Here is a 20,904-nt window from a genome sequence, read left to right on the forward strand (position 1 = left end):
AAAACATCTAATGCTGTGACATTCGTCCGGTCTAGACTGATCTCGAGTTCGGACTATCTAGAAAGTCTCCGAGAGACGTTGATATTGATATTCCCCTGACAAAATGCTGGGATATTTCTTGCCCACGGGATCGAGTTCCCAAGTGCCGGGAAGTGCATCAATCAGGGCATCGAAGTTTGGGATGCAGAAGTAGGCGACCGAGTACCGTTCGGGCAGGATCGTCTCTGAGCCGGTCTCTGGCTCCTGGCTACTACTACTACTACTACCATCCGGCTTTGGTGGGGGCTGAACGACGCGGTGTTTGGTGCTTTTGATCAGATCGTTGCTCCACCGACTCAGAAGGTCACCGGCGTTGACCACGATGGTGCCGGGAATTGGTTTCGCTCGCACCCAGGTCCCGCGAGGTGACTGCACTTCCAGGCCTCCGATCGAGTCTTGGAGCAACAACGTGATGGAGCCGTAGTCGGAATGGGCTCCGGCTCTTATCCTGATCTTGTCGGTCCGGCCAGTCTCCCTGACCGACGGATAATGCAGGATCCGGAGGTTGTTATCTTTGGCGTCGACAAAGGGAGTGAAAAAGGCCTCGTCGAGCCCCATCCCCAGGGCAATGGCCGACATGATTTGCAAATTGAGATCGTGCATTCGGTCGTAGAACACACGCATGAACCTGGAGAACTCGACGCCTTCGTCATCCAGCCTTTCCGGCCATTTGTTTGGTTTGCTGGTGTTGCCGTCCCAGCCGATCTCCATGGTCTCTTTGAGGTCCGGGGTCTGGTTTCGAAGTTCGTCGCTGGCCTGTCCGGAAAGATTGAGCTTCTCGCGCCCTGCCTTTACGTAGCCGCGATTCGTCCTGGCGTCGGTCCACGCCAACGAGTCCTTCTGATCCTGCGGCCTTGCGAAGAAATGTGCGACGTGGCTGAAACAATCGTTCACCATTTCATCCGAAACTCCATGGTTGGACAGATAGATGAAGCCTGAGTTCCGAAAGGCGTCTAGTATCGCCCGCGCGGCCTCGACCCTGGTGTTCCTGTCCCCTTGCAGGAAATTTTGAAAGTTGATGACCTGGGCTCCGCACGTGATTAGCTCAGGAGTCTCAGTAGTATGTACTACTAGTAAGCTAGTCCTTATCCCATTCTCGTTCACGGAGTCGCAAAGCGAGGCCAATCAATCTCGACAAGAAGAAGGGATGATATTAGTACCTACAGGTATAACCAAATCATCGTCGTCAACCCCCTTGCTAACGGAGGTAGAAGAGTAGTCCATCCTTACTCAACAGATCGATCTGCAAGATACATGTATCACGATTGAAGTTGAGCAAATCCACACATAATTATTATACTAGTAACTCCGCAGAGAATCAGTCAGTTAACCTCACGCCAGATAAGAAGCCGCCGCGGAGTACTCCATCAGTGCTAATCTAAGCCACAACCAGCGAGACAGATAAGTTAACCCACATCGCTGATAAGACCGGGACCCACGAGGCTTTATCGCACAAGATTGGATCTGATCATCTTTAGTGGTAGTCTGGAGGCTCGGTTATCTATGCTCAATAGTGATAGCTATATGTATACTAATATTGTGTTTTTTCCTGGTTCGTAGTGTCTCCCTAAAATAAAGTTAGGTCTAGTTTACGCCCAGTCTGAAATCGATTTCAACGGATCATGGTATCAATGGTAAACAATACTTTAGAGAATTGAACCCATTTTTCAAAAAGTGCTCTACAAGTTCGACTTTCCCCAGCTTAAATAGCTGAGAGTAAATGGCTGAGAGCAATTCAGGTCTGAATCAGTCTTCAAGCACTTTGAATCTAATCTGCACTGCTTGAAAGACTTTATCTAGGATTTGAACAAGTTCTTAGATGCGAGTAGTCTAGACAACTAACAAGTTATGCCTTGTCTGCGAAAGCGGCGAGATGAGTTTACTAAAAGGGAAATTTGGATAGCGCGATTCTTAACACAATAACTACATTCTCATAGCTTCAAGCCCTCACACCAACTCGGTGGATTCAAATCTGCCGCCAACACTTTTCCCTTTGTCTTGTGTAAAGGTTGAAGGCATTACGTTCGTAACAGCAGCATACAGCACAGTAAGCAAGTTTATCGACTCTGTCCGTCTCTTCACACCCTTTATTTCACTTCGGTAAAATAGGATCGCAATTGCAACCCTGTTCCTGACGAAATCTTCAAGCTTTACAATTATCATCTTGTAGTGCGGTGCAGAGCTGAGTCATAAAATGGGACACTAATGCGCTGCCCTCATGATGCCTTCTTTCCAGTGGTGAAAGAACCCGGTGGCACTTGGTGCTATCCCAGACGTGTGAAATCCTGAGATATCAGAATCCAAGAGCCCTTGCAAGACACATGTTGAGCATGTATCGTTCGAGCCTAAAGCTACTTGTAATCCCCATCAGTCATCGCTACCGGCCAGATAGAAATATATAGGGCAAGCTGCACTCAATTGGTCACTTTCCTAGTTCCCCTTCTCTTTTGAAGCTGACAATCACTGATATCCTCTGGGACGATACGTGAGATCATCATCATTGCAATATGCAGCGTCCTAGGTCTCAAGATCAACCACAGTCCAAGGATCATTGGGCCGGAATAGCAGGCAGGTTGGCATTTCTATTGGCGAGCTCTGTCTTTTCAATTCGAGTTGCAAGCACGCTGGTGGGGAGTGCCGGCAAGTTTTGGCGCCCCACAAGGGACCTAGGTGGTTAGTACCACTAATATTTCGAAATATTTCGTAGGGAAGATAACAAATGTGTCTGAGAGCGTCTGTCTCGCAGAGTTTCCTTCACGGGTCTCTAAGAGATGACGACTCTCATATTGGAAGCACATCAGTTTTTCTGAAGTCGTCCTCACTGGGAATATTGCGCCACTTCACTTCCATCTTGCGGACCACCAAAGACTATTTACTGGTACTAGCCATTACTAATGATCTGCAGACTTCGATCAAGCAAGCGGTCAACATCTCTTGAGATCGTTCCTGTCGTCGAGTCGCTGCCGGTGCGAGCTCAGCTGTGTACACAGTAAACTAAGTAGTTGGTGACATGTGATCGTCGTTATTTCCTACGCAACTTTCATATCCTACCACAGTGCAAGAATTGTCGTTACAATATCGATTCTGCAAAAGGTCGGTCGATGGTCACTGACTGAAGGCGAAAAAAGTCCACGGTCGTATGGATGTACTTCTGTTATGTACTCCGTGGATAATGAATGATACGTGACGGCCATTCCTACCGTAGACAATCACGCAATACCTGGCAGGACAGCACGTCAGATTGCGAATAGGGAGGCCAGTCAGGTAGGTCTTTTCAGTTCTACTACTCCTCTTCTAGTCTTACCGACAATGCAACGTTGAGATTGATCGATAACTCGTATCAAGAATGCGGTTATACCCGGCCTGGTGACAAGCGACCTGTTCCTGGAGGACTTTTCAGATTCGGCAGATGCGACTGCCCGCTTCCGGCGGGTTAGTGCCATATCTTATCACTAATCAAAGCTTCGTCGAGTGACAACAAGCTCTCACAAGCTTCGCGGAACCCGCAGCGCCTCAAAGGCACACTGGCCTTTTGTTTTGGTACGGAGGAGTTATTACTAGGGGAATCATTTTATCATCTGGTCGCTGCCGCCGAAACCTTCGCGGTGCAATAATAACCCCATAAGTAACTTTGCTTGTGCATATATCAAATGAAGACTGGTGGATCGACTGAAATTCTACTGCTAGTAGCTAGTACTACTACTCAAGGAGTCAAGCGAGCTCGCCATTTGGATGAAAGATGTCCTAATCAACCACGATAAGTACGATTGCACCATCGCAAATCTTTTTCCATTACCACTCTCCATCCTGTTCCGTAGCATGATCGACAGTTCGGTGGTGGCCCACGTAGTATTTATTTGCTGTCTCATGAAGATAGCGAGAATGCGAGCCATAATCACGCACAAGATAGTGAGTGTACTACTAACATGGAACCCATGTCCAACAGGATAGGTGGTACCACTAGGAGCCCAGTGAGGACAAACGATGTGGTCCTTTCATCGTGGCCAAGCGTACTTAAGACAGGAGGGATAACGAACTGGACAAGAGAGGTGCTTAGCAGCAGCTGTCCTCTTTGCACTCTGGAGAGCAGAGCAGCCTTCACTGCGTCGTATAGACAAGCTTTCTAGAACTACGGCACTCCAAACAACAAATGGGTAAGCACACATGCCCACCACGGACGAGGTAGTAGTTAGTACTGCGTTGCTGATAAGCTTATCTACTAGCCAGCCAAGGCAGTGCCAACCTCTTGGCCGACGTCGTCGCCAGTCGGCCTCCTGCGAAGGTCGATGAAACCACTCGAAGAGTCTCCGTGACGCTGCCAGGAGACGTCGAGGGCACGAACACGCAAGAACGCGCACTAGCATATCCGAACGACGAGGAAGAATACCAGGCTCCGACAGAAGAAGAGAAGGCGACATTGCGCAAGGTCTCGGCGCCCGTACGGCTGATATCGTTCGCATTGTGTCTGGTTGAATTCGCTGAACGGGCATCATACTACGGCGCGAAGACGGTCTTCAACAACTTCATCCAGTTTCCACTACCTGAAGGTACGTTTGAAACAACCCATTGATTGCAGTGTTGATATCACATCTATCTGGCTGTCTTCTCGGAAACAACAACATCCACACATAGACTACTACTGTACTCCGTACTCAGTACTGACTTCAGCGATATAGGTGGCAATGGCGCAGGTGCCCCTCCGCGCCATACACAGAAAACCGCAGGGGCGCTGGGGATGGGACTGCAAGCGAGCTCTGCTCTCACACTGCTCTTCACCTTCCTGGCCTACGTGATCCCCATCTTTGGCGGCTGGCTGGCCGACGTCCACACCGGGCGGTACAAGGCCATCGTGATAGGGGTTCTTCTTGCCGGAGTGGCGCATTTGATCCAAATCTTTGGTGCCCTCCCGTCGGTGTTGCAGCAAGGCAAGTCGCACGCTGCTCCGCCGTTCATCATCGGGCTGATCATTCTGGCCTTTGGCGCCGGCATTTTCAAACCGAACATCGCGCCCACGGTCTTGGACCAGAATCGCCACCAGAAGGCGTACACCAAGGTCCTCCGGTCCGGGGAGAAGGTCATTGTCGATCCGGAAGCAACCGCCACTCGGACCATGCTCATCTTCTACGGATTGACCAACGTCGGCGCCTTTTACATGCTGGCCACCACCTACTCCGAGAAGTATGTGGGCTTCTGGCTCGCGTTCTTACTGTCGGGAATCATTTACTTTCTCCTCCCGATCCTGCTGGTGGTCATGTACAAGCGGACCTACAAGGCACCCCCGGCGGGCAGTTCAGACCTGGCCAACGCTCTCAAAATCATCGGGTTCGCTCTGAAAAAGTCAAAGTTTCAACCCTGGAAAAAGAACTTCTGGGACCAAGCAAAGCCAAGTGTGCTGGCCGCCCAGGGTGTGAGGGTAAGCTGGACCGACGAACTAGTCGAAGACATCCGAAGGACTATAGGTGAGTAAAGATCAGATCTGCCTGTTACAGACTGTGCTAGACAGTAAACTGAGCTGACACGCCTACCCCCGTATTTGTCCAGCTGTGTGCGAGATCTTCTTTTACATGCCAATCTGGTTCTTGAACGACGGGGGAATCGGGTCCGTTTCAACCAACCAGGCAGCGGCCATGACGACCAACGGTGCACCCAATGACCTCCTGGGCAATTTTAACCCTTTGACCATCATCGTCACGGTCCCGTTCATGGGCTACATCCTATATCCCACCCTGGAACGCTGGAACGTCAAGCCGGGCCGCATCACCAGGATCGTCTGCGGATTCGTCTGTGCCATGATCAGTTCCGTTGCCGGGGCCATCATCCAGTGGCGCGTGTACAAGACGTCGCCGTGTGGTTTCCAGGCGTCGACGTGCGACGGCGTCTCCCCCATCAGTGTCTGGTGGCAGGTTCCCATCATGGTCTTCGCCGCGTGGAGCGAGTGCTTCTGCGCCGTCACGGCCTATGAGCTCGCGTACGCAAGAGCGCCTCCGACCATGAGAGGACTTCTCACAGCCGTGTATCTCTTCATGAACGGTCTCGCCAGCGCACTGGGAGAGATCCTGATCCCCGCCACCAAGGACCCCTGGCTGATTTACATTTGGGCGGGCCCTGCCGTGGCGCTTTTCCTACAGACTATTTTGTTCTGGTTCAGGTTTCACCACCTCAACAATGACGAATTCATGCTCGACCACAAAATTCAACAGGCCACTGATGGTCAAGGAAGTGCGCCAGGGTACGACGTCGAAGGACATGATGTGGAAAAGAAGATTTTGGAGAAATCGTAAAGTGGTACGGAAGTCGGTTGGATGGTGTGGATATTGCTGGTACAGTGTGGTACGGCGGTACTAGTTACTCTCAATTATACCTGGATATTGAGTACCACCGTCGCGAACCTAGGAGTTTTGTTTTTTGGTGGATCGCGGGGCATGGAGGGAGATAGATCCCCCTGGACGATGTGTACGAAGAGAGAGGCGAAATACCAGACAGTGTGTGTCTTGTCACTACTCACTCGTTCATTGGGTATGCAAGGAAGGAACCTGAGGCAACTTCTGACAACACGAGGGGATACCAGGTATAGTCGCCCTACCACTATGGAATCCCACAGTAGCCAAGGACTTTAAGTACCTAACTGGTCTGTCTACCTTGGTACTTGGAGTATCCAGGTACCCCCAATGTCCTGAAAGCTATCATAGTTATCTCTCGTCCTTTACTCACTTACTCCGCGGAATCCTACCCGAGGGAGACATGAATAGTATTTATTGTGTTGCTCTTGTCGGGGAGTAGAAGCACCTTGACACAGCATCTACCGTGAACGTCAAAGGGACCCAAACCCATCCGTACGTACTAGTTTTCTCCACAGAATGGCCAAGCGTGCTCGTACTCGTACTCACTCGTACTCGGACATGTACTGCGAAGTCTGGAATGGAAAGGTTGTTGTTGTACGGAGTATGTGAGGCCGCTTTTATCCAGAGACTCGGTGTCGGGAACAGTAGTTTCTCCTCATGCATGATTCACCGATTGTTTACCTTCTTAAGAAGTCGTATCGCAGTCTCACACCCTAGTTAGTATCGTACCATACCGTAAAGCCGACACCTCCCGTCTTTTGAAAGCCCCCCAAAAAAGAAAGGCTTTCCATTGTCGATGCTGCATGTACATACGAGTACATAGGTTTACTAGTTAACCCACTGTGAGGGGGTTCATCGGGCTTACATGGGACCGGGGGGGGCCAGGGAGATCGACGTTTCCTGAGCACGGACGCCCGAACCTCTCTTCTCTCTCTCTCTCTCTCTCTCCACACAACAACTTTTGTCTCGTCTGGCCCGCATTCGAACAGGGTGGGAAGGTGAAACATGCATCGTGCATGATGTGGGTACAGTATGGGGTGAAGAGGCCGAAGGGCGGGCAACAAACAAGTCATGGCTAGCCACCCAACCAGGAAAAAAGTGTTCACTGCGGAGGCGAGCCAGACAGGACCAAAAATACGTGATTGGAGGGTTTTATGCAAGTCTGTATTTTTTAAGTGCGTAAAATGTGAGTTGGAGCTCTCGGTGAGAGGGGGGCCGGGGGATTTTGGTCAAGGTAGTAGTGGTGAGTGAATGTAGGTAGGTACTCGACCGACCACTGTAGGAGTTATTTAGACCACATGTGGACGGATTGATTGATGGGTTTGTGTTGTGTCAATGACACTGCAGTACCGTTGACATTGACATTGACATTGACACAAGCCTCGTCCTCGGAGGGAAAAGAGGGAGAACAGAGAGAGTTATCGGGGCCCACCAACTGCTCACCTATGTGCTTGGTACTCACTGCCCATTCCTCCTGCTGTACATGTACTGTATCTAACGTAGGATGCGACCTAACCGGTCGACCCGAGGTGGTTATGGTAGGTCAGGTATTGGGTGTCGAAACTGTACCTACCATCTATCTACTTTACTATATCTACCTTGCCTACGGGTATGGAGAAAGAGGGGAACATCGCCAATTGTGTAGGGTATTATATCACCACCACCACCACCACCACCATCCTCATCATCATCATCATCATCATCATCATCATCATCCTCATCATCCCCCTCGGGGCGACATCAATACTATACAGTAGTATTACAGCATATCAGAACAATCCCCATGACGAATACCGTGTTCAATGAGCCCTACGAACATGAGAATTGCGGGCTGTCGTTGGACCCTTCCTATTTTAAGCATTTGTTTTAAGGCATTTATTTAGTGATGGCTGTCCAGGCGCCATGGTCGATTTAAAAATATATGACATGTATCATTAAAATCACACGACAAGGAATAGAAGTCGTCACCTCTTGCCACTTTTTTCGCTGCGTGTAAAGTGGTACTTGTAATCGTCCTTGGTTCTCCAAAAGGTTTGGCGAGAGGAAAAGGATGGTGGAACACAGGGCGGAGATGGACGGGAACGTGAACGCGTGGCACCATTGTATGTAACCAACCAATGTTAAAACATCCTTTGACGGACGAGTACCACTTTTCCCTACGGTTCTCGCTCGGTCTCGTACTTTGTACGGCAGTAGGCTTTCGGAGCAATGACAGAAAGAGAGAGACAGAGAGAGAGAGAGAGAGTTCCATGACAGACTGACAGACTGACAGACTGACGGTTCAGCCAAGTTCGGTCAGTTGAGGTTTTCTGGAACCCCTCGGCAGCCGGAACTCCGGGAATATCCTCGTACCTACTGTGGACTCGTTACTCGTGACGGAACTTGTACCGAATGAAGACGAGAAAAGGGAGGAGGGGGGTGTGTTGGGTAACTTGCAGCTACTAGCATGAACCACCTTACCCTACCCACTGTTGGGTTTCTGTTTGCCGAGATGGTGGTTCGGGATGGACGACGACTGGGTGGTGGTACCGGGTGAAGGTGGGATATTTTTATGACCATGACGAGCAAACACTCTCTAGTCAGTACTCGTAAAGCCTCAGTTTGCCCGTTTTCTGTCGCCGTGCGTAATATAAGTATTCTTCTCCACCAGCTAGACGGAACCACATCTGTCGTTGAGGACAGATGTCAAACAACCTTTGCACGTATGGCCGGACCAGTGGCACGGGAGCTCGTGAGCTCGTGAGTTCGTGAGTGGTGAGTGGGTGGGAGGGGAATTTTTTGAGAAACCACTAGCCACAGACAAGACAAGACAGACAGACAGACTTGTGTGCATAACATGTTCCATGGAGCGGAAGAAGACGTGGTGTAGCTCGTCAGGAGTTAGTAAACTACTGCTCTAACCTAGGTACAATGTAGTTACTTAGTCGTACAACACTCGAGGACCCGAAAAAGTGAACACGCTATGTACCTCGGAGGTGGTTGGACAATCTGAGTTGGATCTACCGCGGGTTGCTGTGTGGTACTGTACAGACGACCGACGACGACGATGATGATCCATGGGCCGGAGCACCAACCAACCAACCGAGAGTCGTGTTCAAACTGTGTCTCACATTATTAATAACCCTACAGTGCCGTAGTCGGTCAGTACATGATCATTATCATCACCACCATCAATCACTTGTGCCGGTCACTCCGATTTCAAAAAGTCGACGACGTCACCATCATCATCAATCTCTCATGATTCATTCCCATGCTTCTCACGTACACACAGTTTGGCTGCTTACTCTGACACCGAGTACGGGGACGAGCACGCGAGAAACACACCATACTGTATGTGTGCCGCCTCGTCTTGGGTGGAGACACACTGTCTCAGCCTCCAGTATTTTATTTTGCCGCATGCAACTCACGCCATCTTGAAAACCAACAAACGATACGTGGGAATCTCGTGCCGGACTGATTTACTAAATGAAAAATACGAGAACAACCTCCGGTTCAGCTAACTAGTGAGTCGTGAGAAGCGTTGCGAGGTACAGAGTACAAACTGTTTTTGACAGTGTTGCCGCTACATCATACATGTCCATACCTTGTGCATGCAAGATGATCGATCCCTTTTCACCCTTTGACCACCGACTCTGCGTGATGCAGGGTAGATACCTTGTATTGACAATGATGATTGTCAGAGTGATGCTATGCTGGCTGCCACTGCGAAGAACAACAGCAACAACAGCAAAATATCGACACACCGATTCATTTGCAACCCACTCACTTTGTCTATCCCTCATCGGTGAGCGTAGATCCTCGGCCTTTTCTCCTCCTCCTCTTCGCGTTCCCCCTCCGTCTCAGTCTCCGTCTCCGTCTCCGTCTCCCCCCGCATTCGCTTGGTTTTTTTCAGCTCGTGTTACCTCTCAGCTGGCCAGCTAGCTAGCTAGCTAGTACCTTTTCTTCCACTCGTCATTCCGTCCCTCGGGTCCTCGTGTGAAGAAACTGGCGGGGTCAGGGTCGTCCGGAGGAGCCCGTGTCGATTCGATCGGCGGACAGCGCGCCCCTCGCACGCAAAAGTATAAAGTCAATAACAACAAGATTTAAATAATACGAGAGTTCCTATTTTTAAAAAACAGAGTCCTCGACGAACGCCATGACCACTTTCAGAAAAATGAAAAATGAATGACGCATAGAAAGAAGCCTCTCTTACCACCATCACCACCATCACCACCATCACCACCATCACCACCAAACTGGCCTGAGCAGAAGAATTAAGCATGTTTCCAGGGTGTCATAGCTCTAGACCCTCCAATGCCTTTCAAGCTTTTCCAGTCTTTCAACCTCTCAACCTCGCAACCTTGACTCGACTCGACCCGACTTCGCCTGACTTGTACATTGTCCTTATCTTGCAAGGGTGTAGCTAATGACGATGAACGAGTAAACCTGTACCGGCGTCGTCGTCGCTGATATTAGAATCGTATCACTGATGCAGTTTACTCTGCCCGTCTGTGCCCGGTCATGATGAACCCTTAAAGTCAAGACAAGAGGGGGGCCCCCTCCGATGTCACTCGTCACTCTCTCCCCCGCTCCCCCCCCCCGGCCCGCCCAAAGCAAAAGAATCGACGACCCCGGACGGTTGATGAATGCGGGGGGATTGACACTTTGGCACCAGGTACATGTACATACATACAGACTGACATTACTAACTACTTAGTTACTACCTGCACGATACAGCACGTAGCGTAAGAAGAAGGCCAAGCCAAGCCAAGCGGCCTACAAGCTCCCACTTAGGTTGCCTTAGTTTGCCTTGCCTTTTACCCGACCATCTGCCTCCAGCTCGTCAATGTTACCCCCCGCCCAGACAGACCACCCGTGGCGAGCTTGCTTTCACCACACCCCCCCGGAATTGTCTTTACCCTCTTGTGATCTGAAAGCGATCACACCATCCACACGATCGCCAGGCCATGATCCCTCCAGCCGTATGTGCACATGACGGGGTCCGACTCGCCGAGGACGCCTGCCTACCTCCGCCTCGTCGGCACAACCCCTCTACCCGTAAGCAGAGGCGTGATGTGCGTAGATCATCAAAAACCCCGACCGGTGACCACTACAGACCGATGTAAACGGAGACCTGACTCATGCGAGGTGACAAAGAAGGACAACATGTCATTAGCTATTAAGGCCCAGGGGGATTTTTTTAATTGGGCAGCGGACCGGCGCAAGCGACAGTAGTGAGTGAGCGAGCTTTTCTGGGGGGAAAAAGGGCCCAACTACTTCCAGTGGCCGTCCGAGTCGTTCTGATCCACGCCGATGCGAATTTTCCAATCCATGCATGATCCTAGTCCCTAAGTTTCTCCCCCCCCCAAAAATAAAAAAGAGCCAACGTTGCGAAACTAGTCGGCTAGTCTCTGTCCATCCAATATGCAGGCGCTATGCATGCATCGCAGCAAATCCGGGGTTCGAAAATCAATTCCAGTGACATAATTCATTAATGAGCGTGAGGGCGGGGTAACGGTGAGTGTGTCGTGCTGACGTGGATGGCTGCTCGATCTACAGGAAGGCCATGGCGCCAGCGATACCTGCCACAACGGCAAGGCTGCCAGAGAGACCTTCACGGTTGGCAGCACCAGTGTAGGTAGCAGGAGCAGCTCCAGTGTTGGAAGCTGCCTCCACCCCGGTTGGGGCTTGAGGCTGTCCGTCAGAAATCTGAGAGACGGGAGTTCCCGTGGGTGCTTGGGGCTGGCCGTCCGAGATCTGAGAGACTGGAGCTCCGGTGGGTGCTTGAGGTTGACCATCCGAGATCTGAGAAACGGGAGCTCCGGTTGGGGCTTGAGGCTGTCCGTCAGAGATCTGAGAAACGGGAGCACCGGTGGGGGCTTGAGGCTGGCCGTCCGAGATCTGGCTAACAGGTGCACCAGTAGGGGCTTGAGGCTGACCGTCGGAGATCTGGCTCACAGGAGCACCAGTAGGTGCCTGTGGCTGGCCATCAGAAATCTGGCTGACTGGCGCTCCGGTGGGAGCTTGAGGTTGGCCATCAGAAATCTGGCTCACAGGAGCACCAGTTGGTGCCTGTGGTTGACCGTCAGAGATCTGAGAGACGGGGGCGCCGGTGGGAGCCTGAGGTTGTCCGTCCGAGATCTGGCTAACAGGTGCACCAGTAGGTGCCTGTGGTTGACCATCGGAGATCTGGCTGACAGGTGCACCAGTAGGTGCCTGTGGTTGACCATCGGAGATCTGGCTGACAGGTGTACCAGTAGGTGCCTGAGGTTGACCATCCGAAATCTGAGAAACGGGAACCCCAGTGGTCGCCTGTGGCTGGCCATCTGAGATCTGAGTGACGGGAACACCTGTAGTTGCCTGTGGTTGACCATCCGAGACCTGGGTGACGGGAACAGCTGAAGTTGCCTGAGGCTGGCCATCTGAGACCTGAGTGACGGGAGCCGAAGAAACAGGCATGGCGTAGATGTAGATGGCATTGCAAGTGTTGGCCCAGTTCGTGTTGTACAAATTGTAGAAGCTACCACTGAGGCACTGATACCACAAAGCAGATCCCCCCAACGCGAGACTGTAATTCGCACAGACCGAGAAACCCGCGGTGTAGATCGCACCGGCCTGAGGAGGTTCGTCGAATTGGAACTGGTAGTTCGAGGCAATGTAGCCAGTGCGGCCGGCCTGATCTTTCAGAATACCATCACTGAGTGTGAGCGTGAGAGTACCATCCTTTTGTCGCTGCCAGCCCGCGTTAGTTGAGACGCCCAAATGAAAAAGAAAGAAAGTCGACTTACTTTCTCAACGTCCCTCTTGGCCTCGGAGGTGACGTTCTTGACGGTGATCTCAAAGGTACCAGGCCATGATGATTGACATCCAGCGGGAGCAGACGCCTCTGGAGCAATGACAGAGGTGACGGCTTGGGGCATGGGATTGGCAAAGGCGACTGCAGCCAGAGCCGCGAGAGGGAGTGTTGGTTTCATGATTTGAGGATGGCTTTTCAGCGATTCCTTGAATCCTTGAATTCACCTCGATACCCGGTTCAGGAGGAACTCAAACGACGGTAGAGCAGAGCAGCGCAGAGCGTAGCGAAGGTTGACAGACGACCGATGAAACGAAAGATCAGTTGTCTGTTGCAAGGACACACAACGAGTTTGAGGATGCGTGTTGGAGGAAGAACTCAGAGATGCTTGTCACCATTCAAGATTCTTGCAAGCCGGGCCGCGGAGTTTTGTAGTTCCAGACCAAAGTGGTGGTGTCATGATCCCGGTGGCAGTGAAGCTCCATCTTCGCCTCCTCACCATGCGACCCTAATTCGGTTAAGACTTACCTTCATTGGAGAGACTCACATCCACGCGAGCCCGTGACGGATGGACACTTTGCTACCCGGAGCCTGCCTGGTGGAGGAGGCGAAGGATGCATGTCAAGCTCGAAAGCTTCGTCGATATCGGGATGCTGTTGCTTACGGATGAAATGACAATACAACATTGATCGAGCTATTCCCCTTCCGGAAGTGACGTAACGCCCGTGATCGACACTAACGCATTGCCGCTTTTGTCTTTGCTGTAGCGAGTTCTGTTCAAGCACTCGCACATGGGTAAGTCGTCCGTCGGTCGGCCATATTGTGAGCCTGCTACTTCGTCAAGGCCTTCTTTTCGCAGGTACTTTCAAGTCGATGTCGCTCTGACTCATTTCTTCCTCCGGGTGGTTTTGCTCGATCGCTGGGCGGCCTTCTGTTTGTATGCGTCCAGACCCTCGCGAATCTTTGGCAACAGTGTTTTGACTCCGTATTCGAGAATGTTCCTGATCGCACGCGAGAGCGCCACTAGACCGTCAATATGCATTAGCGGATAGTGCTCCAAAGCGGTGACATGGAAGACCGTCGGTCCTTTTTTGGCCGGTCTTTCCACCCAGTGCAGGTTGACCCGGGCTGAGGTATAGGCTATCGTGATTGAGAAGTGGTGAGGTTCTTTCTGGTCGAACGCATCCAAACCAAAGCTGTGCTCGGCCAGGTGAAGTTTACCGTTCAAGGCGATAGCCCCGGGATTTGCCGCCTGATACCTGGCGACAAAGTGAGTTCCATGGGTTGCTTCCGATTTGAATTCGATTGTGAAGAATGGAAACACTGTGTTCATGTCTGGCATTGCGTAACTCCCTCTGCCCCCGTCGAAAAGGGTTTGCAAGGTGATTTTTTGGGCCAATGTGAACGCTTCGGCGGAGAATCCGCAAGTCACATCGGGTTTGGGATTGCTAAGTGGAGGGTAATCCAAAACATTGCCCTTGAACGACTCGTGAATCGGGATTTGTACGCATCTGAGCCATAATTGTTTGCGATTGATTCGTAATATCTGATTGCGTGACGACCGGCCAGGAATGAGAGACACATCAGTGAGCACTCCGACAAGATTAGCTTCATTTCCAAACTGTTCACTTCTCAATGACTGCCGCAGGTCCTCAAGTGTTGCGAGGTCCATGTCACCTGAAGCCGGCACGCGTGATATTATCTCCAATGCTTTTTCCTCTAATTCCGGAGGAAGCCGTGCTTTCTCGACCAAAATGCTGCGAATCTCTAGGGCATCCCCATAATCCATGTCGCCAGGGCTACTGACTCTCCACGACATTGCCAGAGATTGCAGGTCAGATGGCTCTATGAGTACGGAATCAGGAATGCTGGTGATGGCTGGTGCTCCGTGGGACCAGTTTACCGCTGTCTCGTGAAGACTTGTGGAAGAATTGGGTGAATTGGGAATATTATCCAGCCAATGCTCAATATACGGATCCTTTCGTCCAGAAATCTTGCTCTGTTGGGAGGAGTGGTATTCTCCGCTTTCAGATCGCTCTCTTGTGACTAGATATACAGATCAGCTGAATGGCCGAGTGTTAATTGAATGTGGATAGAACTGGCTCTTCTCACTGATCTGACAATCTCCCTTCGGTGGTGGTGGTGGTGATGATGACGACGACGACGATGAAATACTTTTCCTCTTGTGTCTTTGCCGTGAGCGAAGGGGTTGTAGTTTTTCCTTGGGCGTCGGTAGATCCCCAACACCTCTTCGTATACGATTGACTTGTCGTGATTCTGTGGATGGTTCCCGCTGCCGTCTAGTACTTCTGCGAACAAGCGCTGCAGCCTTTCCGTCTTCAAGGTCCTGAGAGTCCTTGTTTGCTGTAATCTGCCAGTCAATTCAAAGCGCGAGGAAATTGATGATGAGGATGGTATGAGAAAGAAGAATACTGACGAGGCTTTTGTATCTTTCGAACCGTCCGCCGGAGGGTAGGTCTGCGACCGCTTGGCAGTGCGCCCCTGTCTCGCCCTGTCGCCATGCTGATAGACATCAAACAAAGAAGTGTCAGTGGCGCTGCCTCGGGTTTCTGAAATCCTTCGTAGAGTGCGCAAGGTTAGATGTGACACAATTGCAATTGCAACTGGCGAGTTCAAAAGTTGTGGCGAAGCACATTATTTTTTGACAAAGACAGACTGGAAGAGACGCCGAGAGAAAAATCGCAAACAAGATAAATAGAAAACGACAAGGGAACTTGTGTTGATGTTGATGGAATGCAAGGTAGACGAGATGATGAATACCTCCTTCGTCGCTAACCAAAACAGGGAATCAGGACAACAACGCTAATGCTAGTGGAATGCGGAGGATCATAGCTCGTATCTTAAGTAAGGACGGTGAGCTTGACCTTATCTGCTGGACTTCTCCGCAATGGCGGAAACTGCTTGCCCATGGGAGGCGGTTCAGTTGCTTGCAGAGTCGTCGGACATGTACGCCGTGCCTGATTGCTGCGATGATTTTCTTGTATCAGCCAGATCCTCGCTTGCCATTCCGGATACTCACAGTACTAGTACCAGCATAACATAGCGAGAATACCGTCCGTGTGTAAAGGGCAGCAGGGTATCTGGGTCATCCGCAGCTCATTACCATTCCCCATCTGACCTAGGTTCGATATTTGGTGAGGCTGGGTGAGCGCGGCTGTGGTCACTATTCCAATTCATACCCTTGTGAAACCGATCGGAATGCTGGCTTCTACGGCTGTTGTCTTTGCCCTGGCATGGTCGCAAACGGCACTCGGAGTCGACAAGTCTTATCAAGTGGCAGAACCAAGTGAGACCGAGAGAACCACGCGCTGGAAAGGAGGATACAGTTTCCAGGGCATCCAGACTTTCGCCCATTTGCCTCATACGCTGTGTCTCATCGAGCAGGATGTAGAGTTTGATCTCGCGATAATCGGGGTTCCATTCGACACCTCAGTTGCATATCGTCCAGGTATGTTGTCTGAGACAGTTTTCAAACATTCTCGGTCCACGATTCCTTACAAGAGTGACAGGTGCGCGATTTGGACCAAAAGCCATCCGTGGTGCCAGTCAGCGGCAAATCCCAGCTCGGGGGTTCAACCATGCCCAAGGTCTGAACCCATATCAAAACTGGGCAACTGTTATCGATTGCGGGGATATTCCTGTCACGCCGTTGTAAGCAGTCCCCCCAAAATGCGATGCAGGCGGGAAGATCTGGTACGGAATGATTAGATATGTATCTGACCAGTCGGAAACAACAGTGACAATGCTGTGGCGTTCGAGCAAATGACAGAGGCGTATCGAGACCTGCTTCGACGACCAGCGAAGACGCAACCAAAGGCCCCCACACCCAAGACTCTGGGGAAGGATGGAATTTACCATCCACGACTGGTGACGCTGGGCGGGGACCACTCCGTGGCGCTGCCTGCGCTGAGGGCTCTTCACGAGATCTATGGTCCTGTCAGCGTTCTGCATTTTGACTCTCATCTTGATACGTCCGTCGCCCTGTATTGAGGAGCGATTATCTATCCACGCTGACGATCTGCAGTTGGAATCCATCTTCGTTAGCAGGAGCTTGGGCTTCAGAACAGTCGAATTACAATCATGGGTCCATGGTGGGTTTCAACAGGGCGGTTCGGTTGATGTCTTATCGTGCTGACTGCCTGTCCTAGTTCTGGATCGCTCATAATGAGGGCCTCATTGCCAAGGAAGGCAACATCCATGCTGGGTTACGAACACGCATTTTCGGCAACGATTACGGTGACTATGCTGAAGACGCCAAGCAGGATTTCCAGTACATCGAGACCGAAGGTAAGCAGTGGCCAGCGAGTACTGCGGCCTTCAACTGTTGTTCGTTAACCGATGCCGTATCTACCACACAGATCTTGACATTGTCGGTATCGACGGCGTCGTGAGTCGCATCATAGAAGTTGTCGGCGACAGATTGGTCTACGTCAGCATTGACATCGACGTGCTCGGTAAGTCTTTGAAAATGATGAATGAGCTCAGAAGCCCGTTTATACTTGTTGCTGACAGAATGTTCGTTTGCACTGTAACAGAACCAGGACTCGCTCCAGGTACAGGGTGCCCAGAGCCAGGAGGCTGGACAACGAGAGAACTCAAGGCCATGTTGCGGGGTTTACAAAAGTTGAACATCGTCGGTGCAGATGTTGTCGAGGTGGCTCCGCCGTACGACGACTCCGGAGAGTCTACGGCGTGGGCGGCAGCGGATCTGGCATATGAACTGCTAGGCTTGATGGTCGGAAACCCACCTTATCCAGTGGAAGGGTATGTTGCGAGGAAGAAGTTTGCACCAAAATGGCATGAGGCATCGGGTCGCAAGGACGAGCTTTGAGAGGTGACCGATGGTTGTTTGACATTGGTGTTTGGAGTCGCGGTGCGATCGGACTTCAGGCGAGTTGCAGCCGGAGTCTCCTACTTGTCTCTGAGGACTTGCAGTCACTCTAATTGCCGTCTGTGCTCCGTAGAGTGAGGCAGGTTTCGCTGAAGATCTCTCAAGTGTGTAGGAAAGAAGCTGAATCGACGACCTCGTTCCAAGGCCTACGTTCCTTATGTAAGCACAATGCTGAACTAAACCGTTGTTGGTTTAGCTCTTCCGTCAACGTCATCGCCCCTCGACACAGCACATTGTCGATAACCCCGGCGGGTTGGTGGCATGAGGATGTACTCGTATCATTGGCGACCCCCCCAAGATCCACGGGCTAAACAAAAAACCTGGTGTTAGTACCAGGATCATACTCGAGCGAGAGGCATCTTACGCAATACCTCGTCTTTGATCTCGATCCACGGACTTGCGTTCTTTAACCGCGGACCATTCCACCCTACCTCGCAAGGTCCAGCACCAACATAACCACCCACACCTCTACGCCACCACACAGAGCGCCGTACAGACACATACGTTGACATACTAACGGCCGGCTTTCACAACAAGCCCTTGGAATCATGGTCCGGGTCGAATTAGGCGGTAAACCCATCATCGACATCGACACCGTGCCCGGCGACTCTGGCCGACTCAAAGACCATGTCCGTCGACGGATCAGGGGCGGGGGGAGTCGGGCCGTCCGCCTCAGCTGGAACACGACGGTACCTCGAGTCGTCTTGACCAGCGACACGGACGACTTCGACCCGACCATCATCTCATATTTCCACGAAGAAGGCTTCCAGCTGAGTTACGTCGCCTATGACGGGAACAAGGCCGACTACATGGCCAAGCTGCAGCATCTACAGGATCCGCTTGAACTGGGCGAGAAATATGCCATTGTAGGTACGTGCCCGAGGAAACGCAACGCTCCGAATAGCCACCGTAGGTATGTAATAGGATCCGAGGACTGACATCCGGACTTTGTTGTCGTTGTTTAGCGTACGGCGACGCAGCAGCCCACGTCCTCGAAGCGTGCATGAAACCCATGCCCAAACTGGTCGCCGTCGTCGCATACTACCCGCCCTACATGCCAAGGTCCACAACAAACTTCCCCCCGACGCTCGGCGTGCTGATTCACCTGGCAAGCTCGCAGAAGTTCGGCACCCGCCACCCATCGTACCGCTACCCGAACACGCGTCCTGGCTTCGCCGAGCACGACCTCGAAGAGTTCGACAAGATCGCCGCCTCGCTCTCCTGGACGCGCACGCTGGGACTGCTCCGCGAGGCCTTCGACATGGGAGGCCCTGACCTCGAAGCTCTGTGGGAGAACCACACGCGTCTCGAGTTCGCCGAGAAAGACGCCCAAAAGACCATGGCGACCATGGTGGCGCAGCCGTACGTGAACCACGTGCCCACCATGACCGGCGGGATGGGATACGACGAACTCCACCGGTTCTACGACGAGTTCTTCATCCCCAACAACCCCCCTGATCTGTCGATGAGGCTGCTCAGCCGCACCGTCGGGGTAGATCGGGTCGTGGACGAAATGTTTGTCAGGTTTACGCACACCACCGAGATCCCGTGGATGTTGCCCGGCGTCCCGCCGACGGAGAAGAAAGTCGAGGTGGTCCTGGTGAGTGTGGTGTGCATGCGAGGCGGGAAGTTGTTCCAAGAGCACGTCCACTGGGACCAGGCCTCTGTGCTGGTGCAGGTCGGCCTGATCGATCCCAAGCTGATCCCCAAGACGTTCAAGACGGTCGAGGCAGGGAGAGAACAGGAAGTCGAGAGGTTGCCGGTCTGTGGTAGGGAGGCGGCGAGGAAGGTGCTGGATGAGGACAGTTCGAGGAGTAATCTGTTGATTCCTGATTGGTAGCGTCTCACTGACGTGTCATGGGAGTCCGGACAATCAACCACCACTGAACCCCCTTATAATTTATGATGTTTCCCATTTGTCGGTCTCGGCCGTCCGTTCCTGTTCTGCTCTTCACACATCCTCGCGTAAATCTCCTTGAACCTCGCCAGGTCGGTTCTCGCGTAATCTTCGACGTCCTTCCACACCCTCACCTTGACGCCCCGCTCGTCGGCCAACTCCAACTCGGGGGTCAGAGACTGTGTCCGAATGTACTCCTTGCCGAGACGCTGGCTCTCGTGGAGATCGAGCATCCGCTCCAGTGCCGGGATCTGCTCGCCGCTCTCCAGGCGCATGTGCTCGAGCAACTCGGCAAACAGCCGATCGAGCACCGTGGCGAAGTGGGGTGCACTGGGTCCGTCTGCAAACAAAGCGAGGAGCTCGTTCTTTGCCCGGTCGTGGTCCGCCCGGTCATGTTCGGCCATGTGCTCGCCTTGTTCGCCGAGCTGGGCGATGAACGCGGGACGCATGACCAGGTCCTCGGAGACGTCGTGGCGGACGAGGCGCCAAGTGACTTCTCGCAACAGGTGTGCGCGGTCGGAGGCGGTCTTGGCTCGTGTCAGACGCCCTGCGAAGCGGTTGATGGTGTTATGGTCGTTTTCGATGACGGTGGAGAATGTGATGGGTTGTACGAATGAGGGAGACCGGGAAGGACTGGTAGTGCCCATAGTATTGTCGTTGTCGCCGGCGTTGCTGCCGTCTGACCCCGGAATCTCGATGGTAGGGTTGATTTTATCCTCGTCAGAATCCTCCGTTACCCGGGGGGATGGGAAGGTTGAGTACGAGGGAGAAGGTGGTGGAATGAAGGAAGACATGTTACCGGTCGAGGACAGCACAGGAAATCCTCAAGGAAACGTCAACGTGGTGATAGTAAAGTAGTCACGGGAAATCTGATTGGGGGAGTTGATGAAATCAAGGGACCAGGCCTGGGACAGAGACAGAGACAGAGACACAGAGAGAGAGA

General features: G+C 52.1%; 7 protein-coding genes across 7 annotated transcripts; 3 read left to right on the forward strand and 4 right to left on the reverse strand.

Annotated features, from left to right (window-relative positions):
- Positions 1-57: 57 nt before the first annotated feature.
- PV08_05874 (uncharacterized protein) lies at positions 58-1,263 on the reverse strand (the record flags this gene model as incomplete). The annotated part of the gene is made up of 2 exons (XM_016380213.1): positions 58-1,062; positions 1,204-1,263. The coding sequence occupies 2 exons, from the start codon at positions 1,261-1,263 to the stop codon at positions 58-60; spliced, it is 1,065 nt and encodes a 354-aa protein (XP_016236040.1).
- A 2,926-nt stretch (positions 1,264-4,189) lies between these two features.
- Positions 4,190-6,320, forward strand: PV08_05875 (uncharacterized protein; the record flags this gene model as incomplete). The annotated part of the gene is made up of 4 exons (XM_016380214.1): positions 4,190-4,193; positions 4,263-4,586; positions 4,716-5,498; positions 5,581-6,320. The coding sequence occupies 4 exons, from the start codon at positions 4,190-4,192 to the stop codon at positions 6,318-6,320; spliced, it is 1,851 nt and encodes a 616-aa protein (XP_016236041.1).
- Positions 6,321-11,912: 5,592 nt separating this feature from the next.
- PV08_05876 (uncharacterized protein) lies at positions 11,913-13,333 on the reverse strand (the record flags this gene model as incomplete). Its single annotated transcript, XM_016380215.1, has 2 exons — positions 11,913-13,091; positions 13,148-13,333. The coding sequence occupies 2 exons, from the start codon at positions 13,331-13,333 to the stop codon at positions 11,913-11,915; spliced, it is 1,365 nt and encodes a 454-aa protein (XP_016236042.1).
- Positions 13,334-14,038: 705 nt separating this feature from the next.
- PV08_05877 (uncharacterized protein) lies at positions 14,039-14,971 on the reverse strand (the record flags this gene model as incomplete). Its single annotated transcript, XM_016380216.1, has 1 exon — positions 14,039-14,971. One exon carries the CDS (start codon positions 14,969-14,971, stop codon positions 14,039-14,041), a length of 933 nt encoding a protein of 310 aa, XP_016236043.1.
- A 1,400-nt stretch (positions 14,972-16,371) lies between these two features.
- PV08_05878 (uncharacterized protein) lies at positions 16,372-18,004 on the forward strand (the record flags this gene model as incomplete). The annotated part of the gene is made up of 7 exons (XM_016380217.1): positions 16,372-16,621; positions 16,683-16,824; positions 16,911-17,144; positions 17,198-17,264; positions 17,322-17,460; positions 17,532-17,627; positions 17,709-18,004. The coding sequence occupies 7 exons, from the start codon at positions 16,372-16,374 to the stop codon at positions 18,002-18,004; spliced, it is 1,224 nt and encodes a 407-aa protein (XP_016236044.1).
- Positions 18,005-18,612: 608 nt separating this feature from the next.
- Positions 18,613-19,904, forward strand: PV08_05879 (uncharacterized protein; the record flags this gene model as incomplete). The annotated part of the gene is made up of 2 exons (XM_016380218.1): positions 18,613-18,934; positions 19,030-19,904. The coding sequence occupies 2 exons, from the start codon at positions 18,613-18,615 to the stop codon at positions 19,902-19,904; spliced, it is 1,197 nt and encodes a 398-aa protein (XP_016236045.1).
- Positions 19,905-19,957: 53 nt separating this feature from the next.
- Positions 19,958-20,755, reverse strand: PV08_05880 (uncharacterized protein; the record flags this gene model as incomplete). The annotated part of the gene is made up of 1 exon (XM_016380219.1): positions 19,958-20,755. The coding sequence occupies one exon, from the start codon at positions 20,753-20,755 to the stop codon at positions 19,958-19,960; it is 798 nt and encodes a 265-aa protein (XP_016236046.1).
- Between the last annotated feature and the right edge of the window lie 149 nt (positions 20,756-20,904).

This window comes from Exophiala spinifera (assembly GCF_000836115.1).
Source record: "Exophiala spinifera strain CBS 89968 unplaced genomic scaffold supercont1.4, whole genome shotgun sequence".
Taxonomy (NCBI): Eukaryota; Fungi; Ascomycota; class Eurotiomycetes; order Chaetothyriales; family Herpotrichiellaceae; genus Exophiala; species Exophiala spinifera.